The sequence below is a fragment of the Solea solea genome, chromosome 9 (genome assembly GCF_958295425.1).
Source record: "Solea solea chromosome 9, fSolSol10.1, whole genome shotgun sequence".
Taxonomy (NCBI): Eukaryota; Metazoa; Chordata; class Actinopteri; order Pleuronectiformes; family Soleidae; genus Solea; species Solea solea.
This window is the reverse complement of record NC_081142.1, coordinates 17,123,047-17,137,329: the sequence shown is the minus strand read 5'-3', so window position 1 is coordinate 17,137,329 and position 14,283 is coordinate 17,123,047. Positions and strand designations below refer to the sequence as shown.

Sequence of the window (14,283 nt, the reverse complement as noted above, 5' to 3'; positions counted from 1 at the left end):
GTGTGTGTTTACATTTGCGTGCTTGCGTGTGAGTGTTTGATTGTACAAAACCGCTGCGAGAAAATGCAGCGTGATGACAGGGCACCATTTAGTCCCCTGCCACATTAAAGGGACAGTCCACAGCAAGAGTTCGAGTTTCACATGTGCTCCTGCCAAATACCACAACACTCATCACGAGACAATTACATACAGAGTGGCTTTGTTACATAGACATTGGCAGCACATCTCTGCCGCTAAATCATCCGCTGTTCTCTTTGTCCTCTTCACTTCTCTTTTCAACATTTCCCCTTGTCTCCATTTTTGCTCCAGCTGCTTCATTGTCATGTAATTTGACAGCTAATGTAGTGTGCAGGGTCACCGCTCAGCAGAACATTGTGTTTCCTATCACGATGAAATGAGTAAAGCACACTTTTTAAGTAGCGCATGCGCTCATTCAGTGTATGAAGTGTTTTTTTTTTTTAATAATAATAATAGTAATATAGTCAGACTCAACAGGCACATGAAGGCAGCGCCGTGTTGTGTCAGCATGTTCTAACGATTCACTCCACTTCACTCATAACAGTGTAAAAGCACTGATTCCCAGCACACCCACATGGCTTTGTGATGATAGCTGGGAGTCAAACCATACACACACACACACACACAGGTAAGCACAGACGAGGATCACCTGATGTGCTGTAGTCTGTATTTGCACAGCCAGCTTTGTGTTTGGTGTCAGTCTGTGTCACGTTGATCGTGGATGTTTTATAGTGTTTGTGAGAGGTTACGACCTGTGACATGGGGCATGTAAAAACCATCCACATTCACTTATGTTTTTTTTTTAAAGGTTTTATGTAAAAGCAGTAAAAAAAAAAAATTGAAATTAACCCTTTAACGTCTAGGCCTCAAAATGTCTGTCTGGACTCTTAGACTTGACTTAGACTAGACATGCTTTTGCCCATTTTTCGAGAACTATATTCTATTATTCTATTATTATTCTATATTGAATAACTTTCAATATCTGGCAGTTAATTACAATTTACTGCATTTAAAATAGTGTATTAACAATTTAAGTTGTTTATTGAGGAAAAACATGAAAAAGGTGTTAACAGTATATGAACAGTATAAAACATGTTTAAAATAACATTTGTTTGAGTTTTTGTCTCAGTGTCCAAAAACGGGCCAAAAAATGGAAACTATGTACAGGCATTTTTCCAACTTCTCCAGCTTCGTGAAGCAGCAGCGCAAGTGAAATTACCGTAATAACCACATGTTGGGTTTGAAGTGCACCTTCTTTTCCGATCGCATAGTTACGGTGTTGCAAGGTGTGCGTGTGCAAACATGTCGCCTGTGATACGCTTGGTGTTAAAGGGTTAAACATGTTTTTGTGAAACTTACCTAATGCATGATATAGAACAGAACATAGCCAAAATGGTAACCTGCATTTACTGTAGACTCCATCTATATATCATATCCTTTATTTTGCTCATGCTGCCCAAGGACACTTCACTAGCAGACTACAGGAGCTGGAGTTAGATCCACTGACCCTCATATGAGTGGGTGACCCACTCTGCCTCACCGCCACCACCGTCATAGCTTTACTCATTTCATCTATTCATCTAATTAATGACCACATTTGATTTCATAATCCATTCACGTAGCCTGTGTGAAGTTCAGTGTTCTGCAAAGCCTTGCAGAGGAGGCTGCAACAGACTTTTACATGGTGTCTATATGATGTAACAATCTTAAGAGGATCGCTCTGCTCACACACACACACACACACACTACTAAATGAAATATGTTTGGGGTTTTTTCATGTCTAAATTAGTTGCACATGCAATGACAATGGGAGTGGAGGAGTGAGTAGATGGGAAAGAACTAAAGTCAGCGTATATAATTGGAGGAGACAGGATGGATGGTTTACTGTCGCAGTAAAGCATCTCAATGTCAGTAACATAAACATGTGTTTTTTTATGCGTCTGAATAATGTCCCGGTGGTTCTATATTAGGATGAGGTGTTTTACAGGGATTTCCTGGAGGTGCAGCTCTGTAATGTGAAGGGAAACGATTGTACAGATAAGGGAGGACGTTGTGTAGGAAGAGGAAGGAGGACAGATTTGAAAAAAAAAAACGTGGGCTGAGTGGGAGGACAAGTGTGGGGAGAGTGGTGGTGGGCGATGGAGGGAGTCTCCCCATATTGTCACACACATTACATTGCTGTGTTAACCCTGGGTTTTCCTCTCTCTCTCTCACACACACACACACACACACACACACACACACACACACACACACACACACACACACACACACACACACACAAACACACACACACAGGCTGTATGCCAAGAGAAATGTGCCCACATCCCATTTAAACCGACACATTTTAGGCACTGATTTCATTTCATGTCACCTCCTGACATGTTTGCGGCTGCTGGAGTCAGATGAGCTGTCCGTAACAATCACAAGGGTTGCCATGGTGACAGGTTGCCATGAAAGGGTACCAGCATGCTCCAGACCAAACCAAAGTGTTGAACCCTCTCCCTCCACATCATTCATACACTGGTGATGGTTTTACCTCTGTTTAATTTACAGGTCAGTCCAAGATAGCGGCCGTGCTGTTGGGTTTAGAGCATAAGTCATCGCTGACTTTTCTTTGACTGCCCCAACCTAATAAACGCGTCAGTTTTTAGCCCCTCCTACTTCCAATTTTTGCCGCAAATTCCCCCGGAACCACTTTCAGACGTACATTTTAACCAGGTCTGATGCCGTGGACATGGGAAAGGCCTCAAAAAGGAAGAAGAAGAAGAACTCCTTGCATTTCAATCATTAGTCTGTTTCTCTGTGTCTTGCAAACATCATAAACATTCTCCTTTAAAGTATCACACTAAGCCAAGGTTTATAATCTTCTCAGAAAACTAAGGCAGCACTAACTCCTATGGTCTGTTGAATAACATCCTGCCAGGCTTAAAAAGCAGGGAATAAATATTATTACGTTCCTTTGAAATTGATAACGTTATTTCTTCCTGCTGTTGTCCAGTGTTACTCTACTTCACTGCGCCGTGTGCAGATGGAAGTATCGTGGATAAACTGATAAATGAAGAGGAGACAGCGATGCCCTTGTAGGGAAAAGCTCTGGTTGGGAACAGGAGCTGGTTCCACTGAAGTGTTTTCGTAGTTCTGTATCCAACGACATTCCATTCCACAATTTTCCTTTCTGGATTGTCATGTGATTTCATCAGGCGGATGAAGCCCAATCCCAAATTACTTTTTTCCAGAGGTGCGATACTGAGTTTCAGACACCAGCAAGTGGTGATTAAGGATTTTAAAAATTCAGAAATAACACGAGCTGAAGATTTTGCATTGCAGAGTGAAAATGTAAAATATGTACATGTAAGTGTGTGGGCCGCTATTTTCTCTTCGCCTCTCACAAGTCTTTTAGATTCCTCAGATGTGCTTTCCCTCCCTTGTTTGTTTTGGCTAGTTTGTGTGACCAGGAGCATTTCTGCATACCTAAGATGGGTTTTGTGGTCGGGGTGGGCGGGGTGGGGGGAGGGGGGGGACTTTCCAGTGACATTAAGACTGGTGTTTTTCTTGCTTATTAAACTCTTAGGTGGCCCTCCAGATTGTTTTTGTGCTGACCACAAGCAAAAGAAAAACCTGTTTTCTTTGCCGTTAACAACACAGTCCAAACACACACGAAAGCGTGACCGCACTTTGTCCTCGAGGGTGTTTGGTCTTTTCTTTTTCAATCATTTGGACCACCACACAGGTAGAGCTGCCTCATGAGATCATACTGGAGATCAGGGACAAACCCTCTGGTATCTCCGATGATGAAAAGTGAAATTAGGGCCATGTCTTCTCCTGGCCTTGTCCTTTCATCACACATGGCCTCTCTTCTTTTTATTCTTTCCTTTTATTCATCTGTTCATGATTCACATTTCCTCTCCACTCTGCCTTGTTTTCCAGGATCCCTCTTCATCCGCCTGGAATCTCCCCTGAACAACATCACCACCTCTCTGGGTCAGACGGCCGAGCTCTTCTGTCGCGTGGCTGGCAACCCTCCGCCCACCGTCCGCTGGCTGAAGAACGACGCCCCCGTCGTGCAGGAGCCGCGCCGAGTCTCCTACCGGTCCACGCCGTATGGATCGCGACTCCGGATCCGCAACCTGGACACGACTGACACGGGCTACTTCCAGTGCGTCGCCACTAACAACCAGGGCACTGTGTCCACCACGGGCGTGCTGTTTGTCAAGTTTGGTAAGAAGATATTTTTTTTATCTTTCCCTTCTACGGTTATGGCTCCTTCTAGGAAAACTGGACTTTGCAGCTGGCAGCGCACACAGTCAAAAAATCTGGGAGCAATATTGTTTATACTGTTGTAAAAAAATTAAATCCTCTTGTCTTCTTTTCCAGATCCACTCCCTACACCTCTGCCAGGAAGGCCAACGTAAGTTACTCTTCCTCTATCCATTTGTCTCTGTCAGTCTGTTTCTGCACGACTCACCAGAATGAAATACAGGAGACGAGGAGACTGACCCACAAAGTGATTTACAGTACACTGCTTAAGTGTCTCATTTCAGAAATAACTATCTCCTGTATGTAAACTGAGGTTCCTGGATCACACAAAGAGGTGATACGATAATCTTTTGAATTGTATAATCAATTTTGCAGCATTGTTTTAATTCAGCTTTTTTATATTGCTCCAGCAAGTCTTTAAATCTCCTTCATTCTGGTGTTGCAAGCTGCTGTTTCTGGCCAGTCGTCGCATCACATGGTTCCCATTTGCATTTGCGCCGTGTACAGCTGGAATGCGGACGCTGGGCAGAAGAACATATTGACTAACGTGACACACTTAACACAGAGAGAGCCTTATAGTGGTGTTTCATTTGAGCCAAAATAGAGAAAATGACATATTCAAAACCTGTGACCTTTATTAGATTTCAGGGCAATAACGTAGTTGTTAGAGCGCACAGTGGAGGCCTTGTGTCTGCTTTTAAAAGATTAGATGATGAACTAAAGCTTACTTATATACATCTGTCTGTGTGGTTGCTATTATAAGACTTTCTTTAGTCACCCAATTAGCTGCCAGCTGTTGATCCTGAAATGAAATGAAATGAAAGGTGATTTTGACACAAGCAAATAAAACAAAAAACAGGATTTACCAAAAATTACTCCACCAGAACATTTCCACGCCTGCAGCCGGAGTAACTTCAGTTCAAGGCAAGTCAAGTTTCCCCTCTGCTTTGTTTTGATGTTTCCCCGGCGTTATGGGATAAAACTCTGTGAACTCTTCGGCTCATTTGATTCTCGCAGGATCAAAGGAGTTGAGCTCAATGACATTATGGCAAGGCTCAGTGCCATGTTCCACGCAGCGCTCTGTGAATCAGAACCGCTGGCACCGAGTGGACATCGGACACGTACTAAATCGGCCCTCGCACACTGAGATGAGTGTGTGTGCGCCGTGATGCGCACATGCCAACGTTTGAGCGTCTATTCGAGCATCTGTTTTTGCCGTTTTCTTTGTTGACATGTTTTTCGATTTGTTTTTTCTGTGTGGCTGAATTTCAAAAGTGGTTTACTCACAGAGAGTTTTCGCAATCGCGGTGCGAAGCTGGCACATGTTTCCTATTTCTCATAGTATTTCTTATAAAAACTAGAGTCTTGGTTATTAAGTTTTATAAAGAGTTCATACATGAACATATATAAATGTCAGTTTGTCTCATGAAAACTGTGATTATCTTGTATTTATCAGGTTTTCTGCTTAATGATGAGGTTATCTTAAAGGCTTGTAATAGCCCCAAAGATGCATTTCTGACACACTTAGCCATTACCCTGATAATCGATAGGTCAAAAACATTTGTTAAATAAATGTGCTTTTGCCCATTTTTCCAGAATAAAGTTCAATATCTGGCATTCATTTACAATTTACTACATGTTAAAATAGTGTATTCACAGTTTAAAATGAAGAAAAACAAAAAGCTTTAATTAAAAGAAACACTGTAGTTGTACAGGAACACCAGATTTTGCGTGTTAAATTTGAAATTGAAAAAAAGAGTTATTGTCTTAAAATATTAAGACAATAACTATGTTCTCTCCTCTCTGGTGACAAAGACGCTGATTCGCCGGCTTCCTGCAACAGCGCGAGTGAAATGACCGTAATAACCACATGTTGGCTTTGACGTGCAACTTCTCAGCTTTTCAGAAACCGTTGGAATTTTTCCGATAGCACAAACCGCCGTGCAACTATAGTGACGCAGAGTGCGCTTGCGCAAACATTTCGTCTGTAATATGCTCTCTGTTAAAGCTTTTCAGTTTGTCTGTATTGGAAGGATTTCCAAATTTACCAGGACGCTTGTGTCCAACGTGTCGCAAATCAGAAATATTAGCAACAAGAGGGGGGGGAGACATTTTTAGATTTCTATGTCCTTTCTTCCCGAGCCACCCAAGGTTTTAAATAATTAAATTTAAGTCAACAAGTCAGGTCTCGAGTCTCAAGGTTGACCGACAGCTGATATAAGATGCCAACATTTTAAGCTGATTTTCTTTTTTTTTCTCCTCCAAATAATAAAATACGTATAACAGTTAAATAATAACACAATTATACACAAAAGTGCTTAACTGAAAGCTGTAGTTCACAACTGTTAAACCTTTAACATTAATTATTAATATTTTACCATAAAAGGGCCAGACAAAGTGCCTTTTCCCACTTTTCCAGAATAACTTTCAATATCTGGCAGTTATTTCAATTTACTGCATGTTAAAATGGTGTATTAACAATTTAAAATGAAGGGTTAGGGTTGCATTTTCCATCACAGCTGAGCAGGCAAGAGAGAAGAAGAACACGGTGCGAGTAAAGCGACACCGCTTCATACAGCAGTACTACATTATAGCTGCAAACACCACAAAGGTGCACAGAAGTGGATTAGCAGTCGTATTTTAATCACAATCAGGATTTCAGCGTCGCGCGAGTGCGATCATTAAATAAAGGTGTGCTCCTTCAACTGCAATCAAGCACTTCCTGAACAGCTGCCTGTAGACTCGCCTGTGCCAGTCTGCCTGTGTCTGCACCTCACAGCTCTAAGGTTTCCTGGACGCAGTCTGGACAAAGTAATGCTACCATAAAAAGTACTGGACACTTATTTTTGGTCACTTTCTCTGATTTTCTTTCCCCTCTAATTTAAAGTAAATATTAAGCAAATCAAGAAAATATTTGGAGGAAAAAATGTAAGTTTTAGTAAATGAGCAGCATTTATCATAGTTACAATTCCACTCCAAATGTATTTCTCTAGCACATTTTAATACAGAGTTGACCAAAGTGCTATGCATTAATGCTTAACCAATACTTTACCAATACTGATGCTTACTTTTAATTTTTTTTTTTTAGTTTTTATTTAACCTTTACCCGGTAGATCAGTTGAGAACAAGCTCTCATTTACAATGACGGCCTTGCACAACTGTGTTAAATGAATACACAAAACAAGTGCTGTACTTAAATACATACAACGGACCGGATAGAAAACAAAATAAGCAATATAAAACAGAATTGGCATGACTAATCTCATGAGTTTACTTCTGCTTAAGTCTGAGTCAGAGCAAGTCACTGAATGTTGAAATGCATTATTTATTATTATTATTATTATTATTATTATTATTAGTATTGTTTTGTCCAAATGTAAAAGTTGCAGCCACATAACACATGTCGTTTAAAGAATTTCAAATCCAAACTAAGAAATAGCCCGTGCTCCTTCTCCTGCACCTCCCCTCTATGGAGATGTTTTCATAGAGCCAAAACAAACACAGGGTGAGGGGGGAAAAAATGTTGCCTGCCAAAATTAGACCCCCAACTTTCTCTGTCTAGCTTTCTCTCTCGCACTTATTTTCTTTCTTTCTTTCTTTCTGTCCGTGCGCTGCCACACTTCCTTCATTTGCAGAAAAAAAACATCAGGACCGAGACGGCAGGAGGGTGAAGGGAGGGTGAAGAAAAACAGTGTTTGAGGAGGAGTAGGAGGAGGATGGTACCATTAACACTCTGGGTCGCATGTTGTTCTTTGATTCAAGGGCTGTTTGGGGTCAGCGGCGTTCAGGTGTGATTAGCCGTGTGTGAGTCGACGGGAGGTTTAGCCGCCGTGAGCTCAGATCAGAGGCACTTAATGACTCCTCACACTCCCTAACTGACACGTCCATGCCAACCGTCAACACTCTGACAGGAGCAGGATAAAAGTGTCTCTGATGCATCGTACACTCCTCTCTTCATGTCTCTATTTCTGTGTTTTTTCAAGCAGCTGAATTGTGTGTGAGAGACTGTGTTGAAACTGAACTGACCGTCAGTTTTATTCTTTTTCTCTTTCTGTCTTTAGATAGATAGATAGATAGATCCTCCATTTTCTCATCCTACATTTTCTCAGGAGAGCAGTGACATTGACTAAATTACACAATAATGTGGTGATGTGATTCATCTTCGGCTTGAGATCTAAAAGTGAGTTTTTCCAAATGCACAAAATAAATCCGACTTTTGTTTTGTTAACTGTTCCAGTATCATTAGCTCAAATGTTGGTGCAGAGCAATAAGATAAATTAGGGATGATAATCGGTATCGGTCAGGATCGGTATCGGGCCGATACCGGTCAAAATCACTGGCTTGGATATCGGACAGATAAAAATGTCGAATCCAATATAATTCAACAATCCTATCACATGCTTCACTATGCACAAACTGTAAAAATGTAAATACAAATAAGCAAAAGTGTTTCCGCTGAGTCATGTCTGGGCTGTTTATTTCTTTTTTTTTGGGAGAAAGATATTTGTTACACAGTTGGAGAATTATGTCTTTTAAATGACTCAGCACAACGTGTTGTTAGCGGCTTCACGCGTTCATAAGTGGTGTAAAATGACAGTATCGCTTTTTTGATATCGCGATCAGACACAGAACAGTGGTATCGTCCCGTCCCCTGAGATAATGTGTACAGATCCTAACATTGGCTACTGTGTAAATAAGTCAAAATCTACTTCCTGTTGCTCCGCAGTATCCACATAACTGGTATAACTTCAATTTCTGCCATAGTTTCTCATCTGATTCCTGAGGAACAGCTGTTTTTCCACTTCCAAAAATCTTCACTTTATGGATGTAGAAGTGTTTCATCTGACAGCAGCGATAAAGAGACTTTATGCAACATGGCTGCTGATCCCGGAGTTTCTGTCTGTGTTTATAATAGAGGGGTTTTCTCCCTGTTTGAAAAGATTAATACCACTACACCCTGGCTGTCAAGGCTGTTTAAATTTCTCAGAACTTTCCCCACCACTTTTCTTTCAGCACTGGCAAAAAAAAGGCAATTACAAAAATAGTTTCGTTTTTTTCCTTCTCCTCTCCCCTCCACTGTGCCTCTCTGTCCACTCAGTCTGGACTTCAGAATAAGGGAGATGTTTAACAAAGACCAGATTCTCTCCATCCCACTTTTCTTTTTGTTTGTGTCAATAGAAACCACTTTTGACCGATTGAACAGTCGCGGGTTTATTACTTGAATGAGTTAAAGATCTGTTATACAGTAAATCCTTTATACGCTTTTGATAGTTTGTGATTTGTTTGAGTTGTGATCTTGTTTGGGGGGGGGGGCCTCACTGCGGAACAGTGGATAGCATTGTTGCCTCACAGAGATAAGGTCACGGGTCGGTTCAGGTCCTGGTTTGACCGTGCCCTTATGTGTGGTCACTGTCTGGGTACTTCAGCTTCCACCCACAGTCCAAAAACATGTCAAAATGTGGGTTGTCTCTCTGTATGTTTGCCCTGCGATGGACTGGTGACGTGTCCAGGGTTTTCTGTTCTGTCTTTACTGTTTTTGTGAAAAATCAAGTCACTTTTTACTTGAGTAAAAGTCTTGAAGTATATGGTATTTACTGTGCTTGAGTATCAAAAGTGAGTTGTGTTGTGGGTTTGATTCCCGGCTCCTGCTAGTCTACATTTGTACTTGGGCAAGACACTTTAACCCCATTTTACTCCTGATGGCTGTGCATAGGTGTAAAAGATGTGTGAGAGAAAATGTGCTGACTGAAGTGAGTCTAGAAAGTGCTATGTAAATACAAAACCATTACCAACTCTTCTTCTTCTTGTGATTTTATTTGGTGTAATGGGTAACGAAGATATTTAAGGGAAAAGTAGAGGAGTAAAAGTAACTAAAAATATAAATAAAGTAAATGACAGCTAATGTGAATTTTGTATTTAAGTACAATTTACAATGTGCAACTTAAGTACAAAAGTATGCTGTTATGGAACAGCCTGTACTTACAATGTCCGTGTAATTAAGATGATTTATTAGTGTAATTATACCATCACTGCAGAGGGATTACCTTCGTCTTTTTGCTCTGCAAGTGACGGAGGATCAAAAGATGTTGTCAAAGGGTTTTTTTATCTAGACAAGATCAACAAAGCATCCAGAAATCCTCATTAATGAGTTAACAACATGTTACAGCATTTACCTAAGCAGTTATTAAGTTCTCTTGTTCGGTAACTATTTTGGTAATCTATACGAGCACGCTTGCACTTAATTAAACCCTCACATCATCCCTCTCGATATCTGCCCGAAAGGCAAACCACCAAACTGACTAATCAGTCAGCTGACGTTTGGCATCTACGCCACTCTTCACATGTGGGCAAAGATGCAAGTCGCTGCAAAGAGAGAATACTCCTTGTTGCCACTTATTGTTGTGATTACCAGCTATTTACTGATCATGTTATTGGCTTTTAAACTTCATTTCAGACTCTCTGCAGTCTGGTTTAAATAGTACCTTCACTTTTTATATGTTGTAAATTCCACAATAATCCCAATCGCTGTCTTCTGTACGTGCGTGTCTTAATCACCTGAATTACTCACACCAGCCGCAGGAATGGGCAAGTTTATCTTCTTTACATTCAAATTAAAAGTCAATAAATATGAACCCACACAGCTACAGCAGCCAGTTAGATAAGCTTAGCATCAAAGAATGGAAACGGATGGATGCAGCCAGTCTGGCTCTGCCTGAAGATAATAATCTTTATAGAAATAACAGTTCAATAATAACAAGAGTTTTGCTGCATCCTCTGCTGTATTTGTATTTGTCCATCAGTGTTGAATGTTTAGGCCGCTGAAGTCCTGCTGTTGCTTCCACACCCTGGGTAAAACTTTTAATGGAAGTTTTTACACTTTGTCTTTTTTTGTAAAAAAAAACAAAAAACAAAACGTTGCACAATGAAGGTGTTTTTGTAGGTTGTTTATTTTTGGCAGAGTCTGTTGCACTGCTCCACTGTTTCATTGCCCAGTCTCGTTCACTTGGCATGTGCAGAACCTCATTGCATGAAAAAAGTTCTAATTTCTCAGTCCGCATCAAGAGAGCAAAGAACCCTATTTTACAAAAATGTTGCTTTGAAAAAAATAAATAAATATATATATATATATATATATCTAAATAATGGTGACATGTGGTGACATGTTTGTTGACAAACTGCAGTTCACTGCTGGTGTGTCTGTTTAATAAACACCACACCCCCCCCTCATCTGAAATGAGTCACATCGGATCAATGTTATCCTCAACTGTCGAGCTCAAGGACATTTGAGCCACATGCAGTTTTGAACCCAGGACACAGCCTCTCCTCTCCCCTCCTCTCCTCTCCTCTCCTCTCACCCCCACGTTTGGGTAGGAGCCGGTTTTTTTCGGTCACAATGGCCTCTTAACCGAGACTGTGGACGTGTGCGCGCCGCATTGAGAAACTCTGGATTTCGGTTTCACTTCTCCTCACCTCAGTGCCAGTGTCAACACTGCTGTGGTTCTCCGTTGCCGGCCAGGATTGATGATGATTTTTTGCTCCCCACCACAAGCATCGCACCCGTTCACTGAGGGGATGACAGGCCCACTCAGTTTTTGGATGCACTGTTCCCCATACTGCCACATACTGATCCACTTCAGCTCTCCACATCAGACTTAACGCGGGGGGATTCTTGCTAAACCCATTTCTATTTTGGGATCTGGTTAATAATAATGCCCCAAAATTAAATTTAAAATCTTGACTTTGGATCTCGTTCAGACTACAGGCACTAGTGGAGTTTTCTCAAGCCATTATTTAAGAGTGCGAGCCATAGTTGTGGATGGGGGTTCACCCCTTTAAATGTGTACATTACCACTGTGTGTAATGTGTGTGTAGTGACACTGATACACAAGGAAAAACAAAGACGGCCCGCTGAGACTTTTTTCACCTCTGTCCTCCGCTCTGTACGTCCGGAGTAGACTGTTATGTGTTTTTTTTTCTCTTCTATTTCACATGGCTTTTACACACACACACACACGTTACATAAACACTCACACTTTACACAGTCAACACACACACACAGACACACACAGTGACTCTCACAAACCGTATCTCTCACACATCTTTACTTAGCTCCTTGGTGGGGCTTAATTGCCGTCTTGTTGTGGATTCTTTTTAGCGCTGTGCTGATTGATTGGGGGATCAGAACCCTAATATGGCTCTTTGGGGACTGGCCCTTTGACATGGCCTGGTCCCAGGGCACCGGTGATGTTTGAAACCAGAGATCCCTCCTGTAACCTCCTCCCCACAGGCCTGGATGCCTCTCTGCTAAATGCTGCCCAGGTCAGAGAGGCTTCACACACACACACATGCAGGCCAACACATGGGATCTCACACACACACACACACACGGAGACTGTCACAATGTGTTGCTATACCTTTGTCTAGTGAGCGATTGACATTGTTAGGTGTTAGTACGTCTGTCTTTACACACGTACCCACACACGACGTTTCATATACAACGCGGCTTTCACACTTAGCGTGGACAGGGCCCACTTCCTGTTTCCTGTTGGCGATCCTTTTGGCAGGTCTGGTCAAGGTCAGGTTCGGTCTGGTAGAGTGTGAGTACATGGTTTGTCCCTGAGGCCCACGCTGGGGTATTTGGGGTTTCCCTGAACTCTGACCTAAACCTCCAATGAACACACACACACGCACACACACATATAAACTCCTGCTCAGAAGAAGAAGAAGAAAAAACATTCATGGGGGCAACGTTGCCACAGAAATGTTCTTTCTTTGCGTTCAGTGGAGTGTGTGAGAGAAACAGAGGGTTTGTTTGCAGAGTCCTGTGAGTCCGAGCCAGGGAATGTGTAGTCATTTGTAGAGCGTAATGGGATAAATGTTGTTAGACGCTGGATTGCTGATTTGTCCTTTCATCAGTTGATGCAAGTTTATCAATCAATTTTGTAGTTACTGCTCCTGGCACCTGCGCGCATATGACTGCAGGACAGAGCAGGGAGCCAGCACTCTGCTTCACAGACGATAATTTGCCATTTGAGTTTTGGACGGGACGTGGACTGATTCGATGGAGACTGATGTGAGAGTTGATGGTGGAGATTAGCGGCGAGGTTGTTGCGCAACACACAAATGGGAAAAACATGCATGTCGTAGTACAAAGACGAGAGCAGGATCGAAATAAATAAATGGAAATAATGAGGGATGAGGGACAGAATTGACTGAGTTTTGAATTTGAGGTTACAACTGAGTCATGAAGGTATCATTATTTTAGCAGGATTTATACTCCTGGATTGGCTCCAGCTCTCCCACGATCCTCTGGATAACGGCGAAGGAAGGATAAAAGGATGGATGAATGGATTATACACCCTTTTATCTTTGTGTTTGTACAGATTTCGGACAGTAATGAAGTTGTACATGGGTTGTGTGTGTGTTCTTGTATGGTATGTTTGTGAGGACCAAGAAAAACCTTCATGCAATATCAAGTTATAATGAGTTACTGCTACATGTTTTTGATGCTTTTCTTGTGTACTATACATTGTTCCATGTCAACAAATACACTTTTATCCTGTGAAATAATGTCACAAATATTGTTACGTGAATATCGTGATGTAATGTTCAACTCCTGTCACCCACCCCAACTGAAAGGTTTCTTTTTCCCAAAAAAAACTGAACTTGTTTTCAGTTGACCGGCCCCCTACTGTTCAGAGAAGATGCTCAGTGGCCCCCAGGTTATGTTTATATTATATTCATTTGATTGAATAATGTTTCTTTGCTCCAAGAAATCATCACAAACTGAATCACTTTTGGTTTGTGGACAAATCAAGACATTTGAGAACATCATCAAGTCCTGGTTTGAAAAGCACTGATCAACATGTTATGGAATAAGCGGCTACTTGATTAATTGAGTGATTCATCGTCAGATGAATAAATTATGAAAAGAATTCCCCAATATCAATCCTTGCATTCATTACACAAGCATGTGTATATGATGGAGTTGGACCACAGTGTCCG

General features: G+C 41.5%; 1 protein-coding gene across 2 annotated transcripts in view; it reads left to right on the top strand.

The window, feature by feature from the left end:
- Positions 1 to 14,283, top strand: part of ror1 (receptor tyrosine kinase-like orphan receptor 1) — a 124,550-nt gene that overhangs the window by 90,552 nt on the left and 19,715 nt on the right. For both annotated transcript variants that reach the window (XM_058638091.1, XM_058638090.1), the window contains 2 exons: positions 3,949 to 4,239; positions 4,396 to 4,429. In XM_058638091.1, coding sequence (XP_058494074.1) covers positions 3,949 to 4,239; positions 4,396 to 4,429 — 325 coding nt within the window. The remainder of the gene's footprint in view (positions 1 to 3,948; positions 4,240 to 4,395; positions 4,430 to 14,283) is intronic.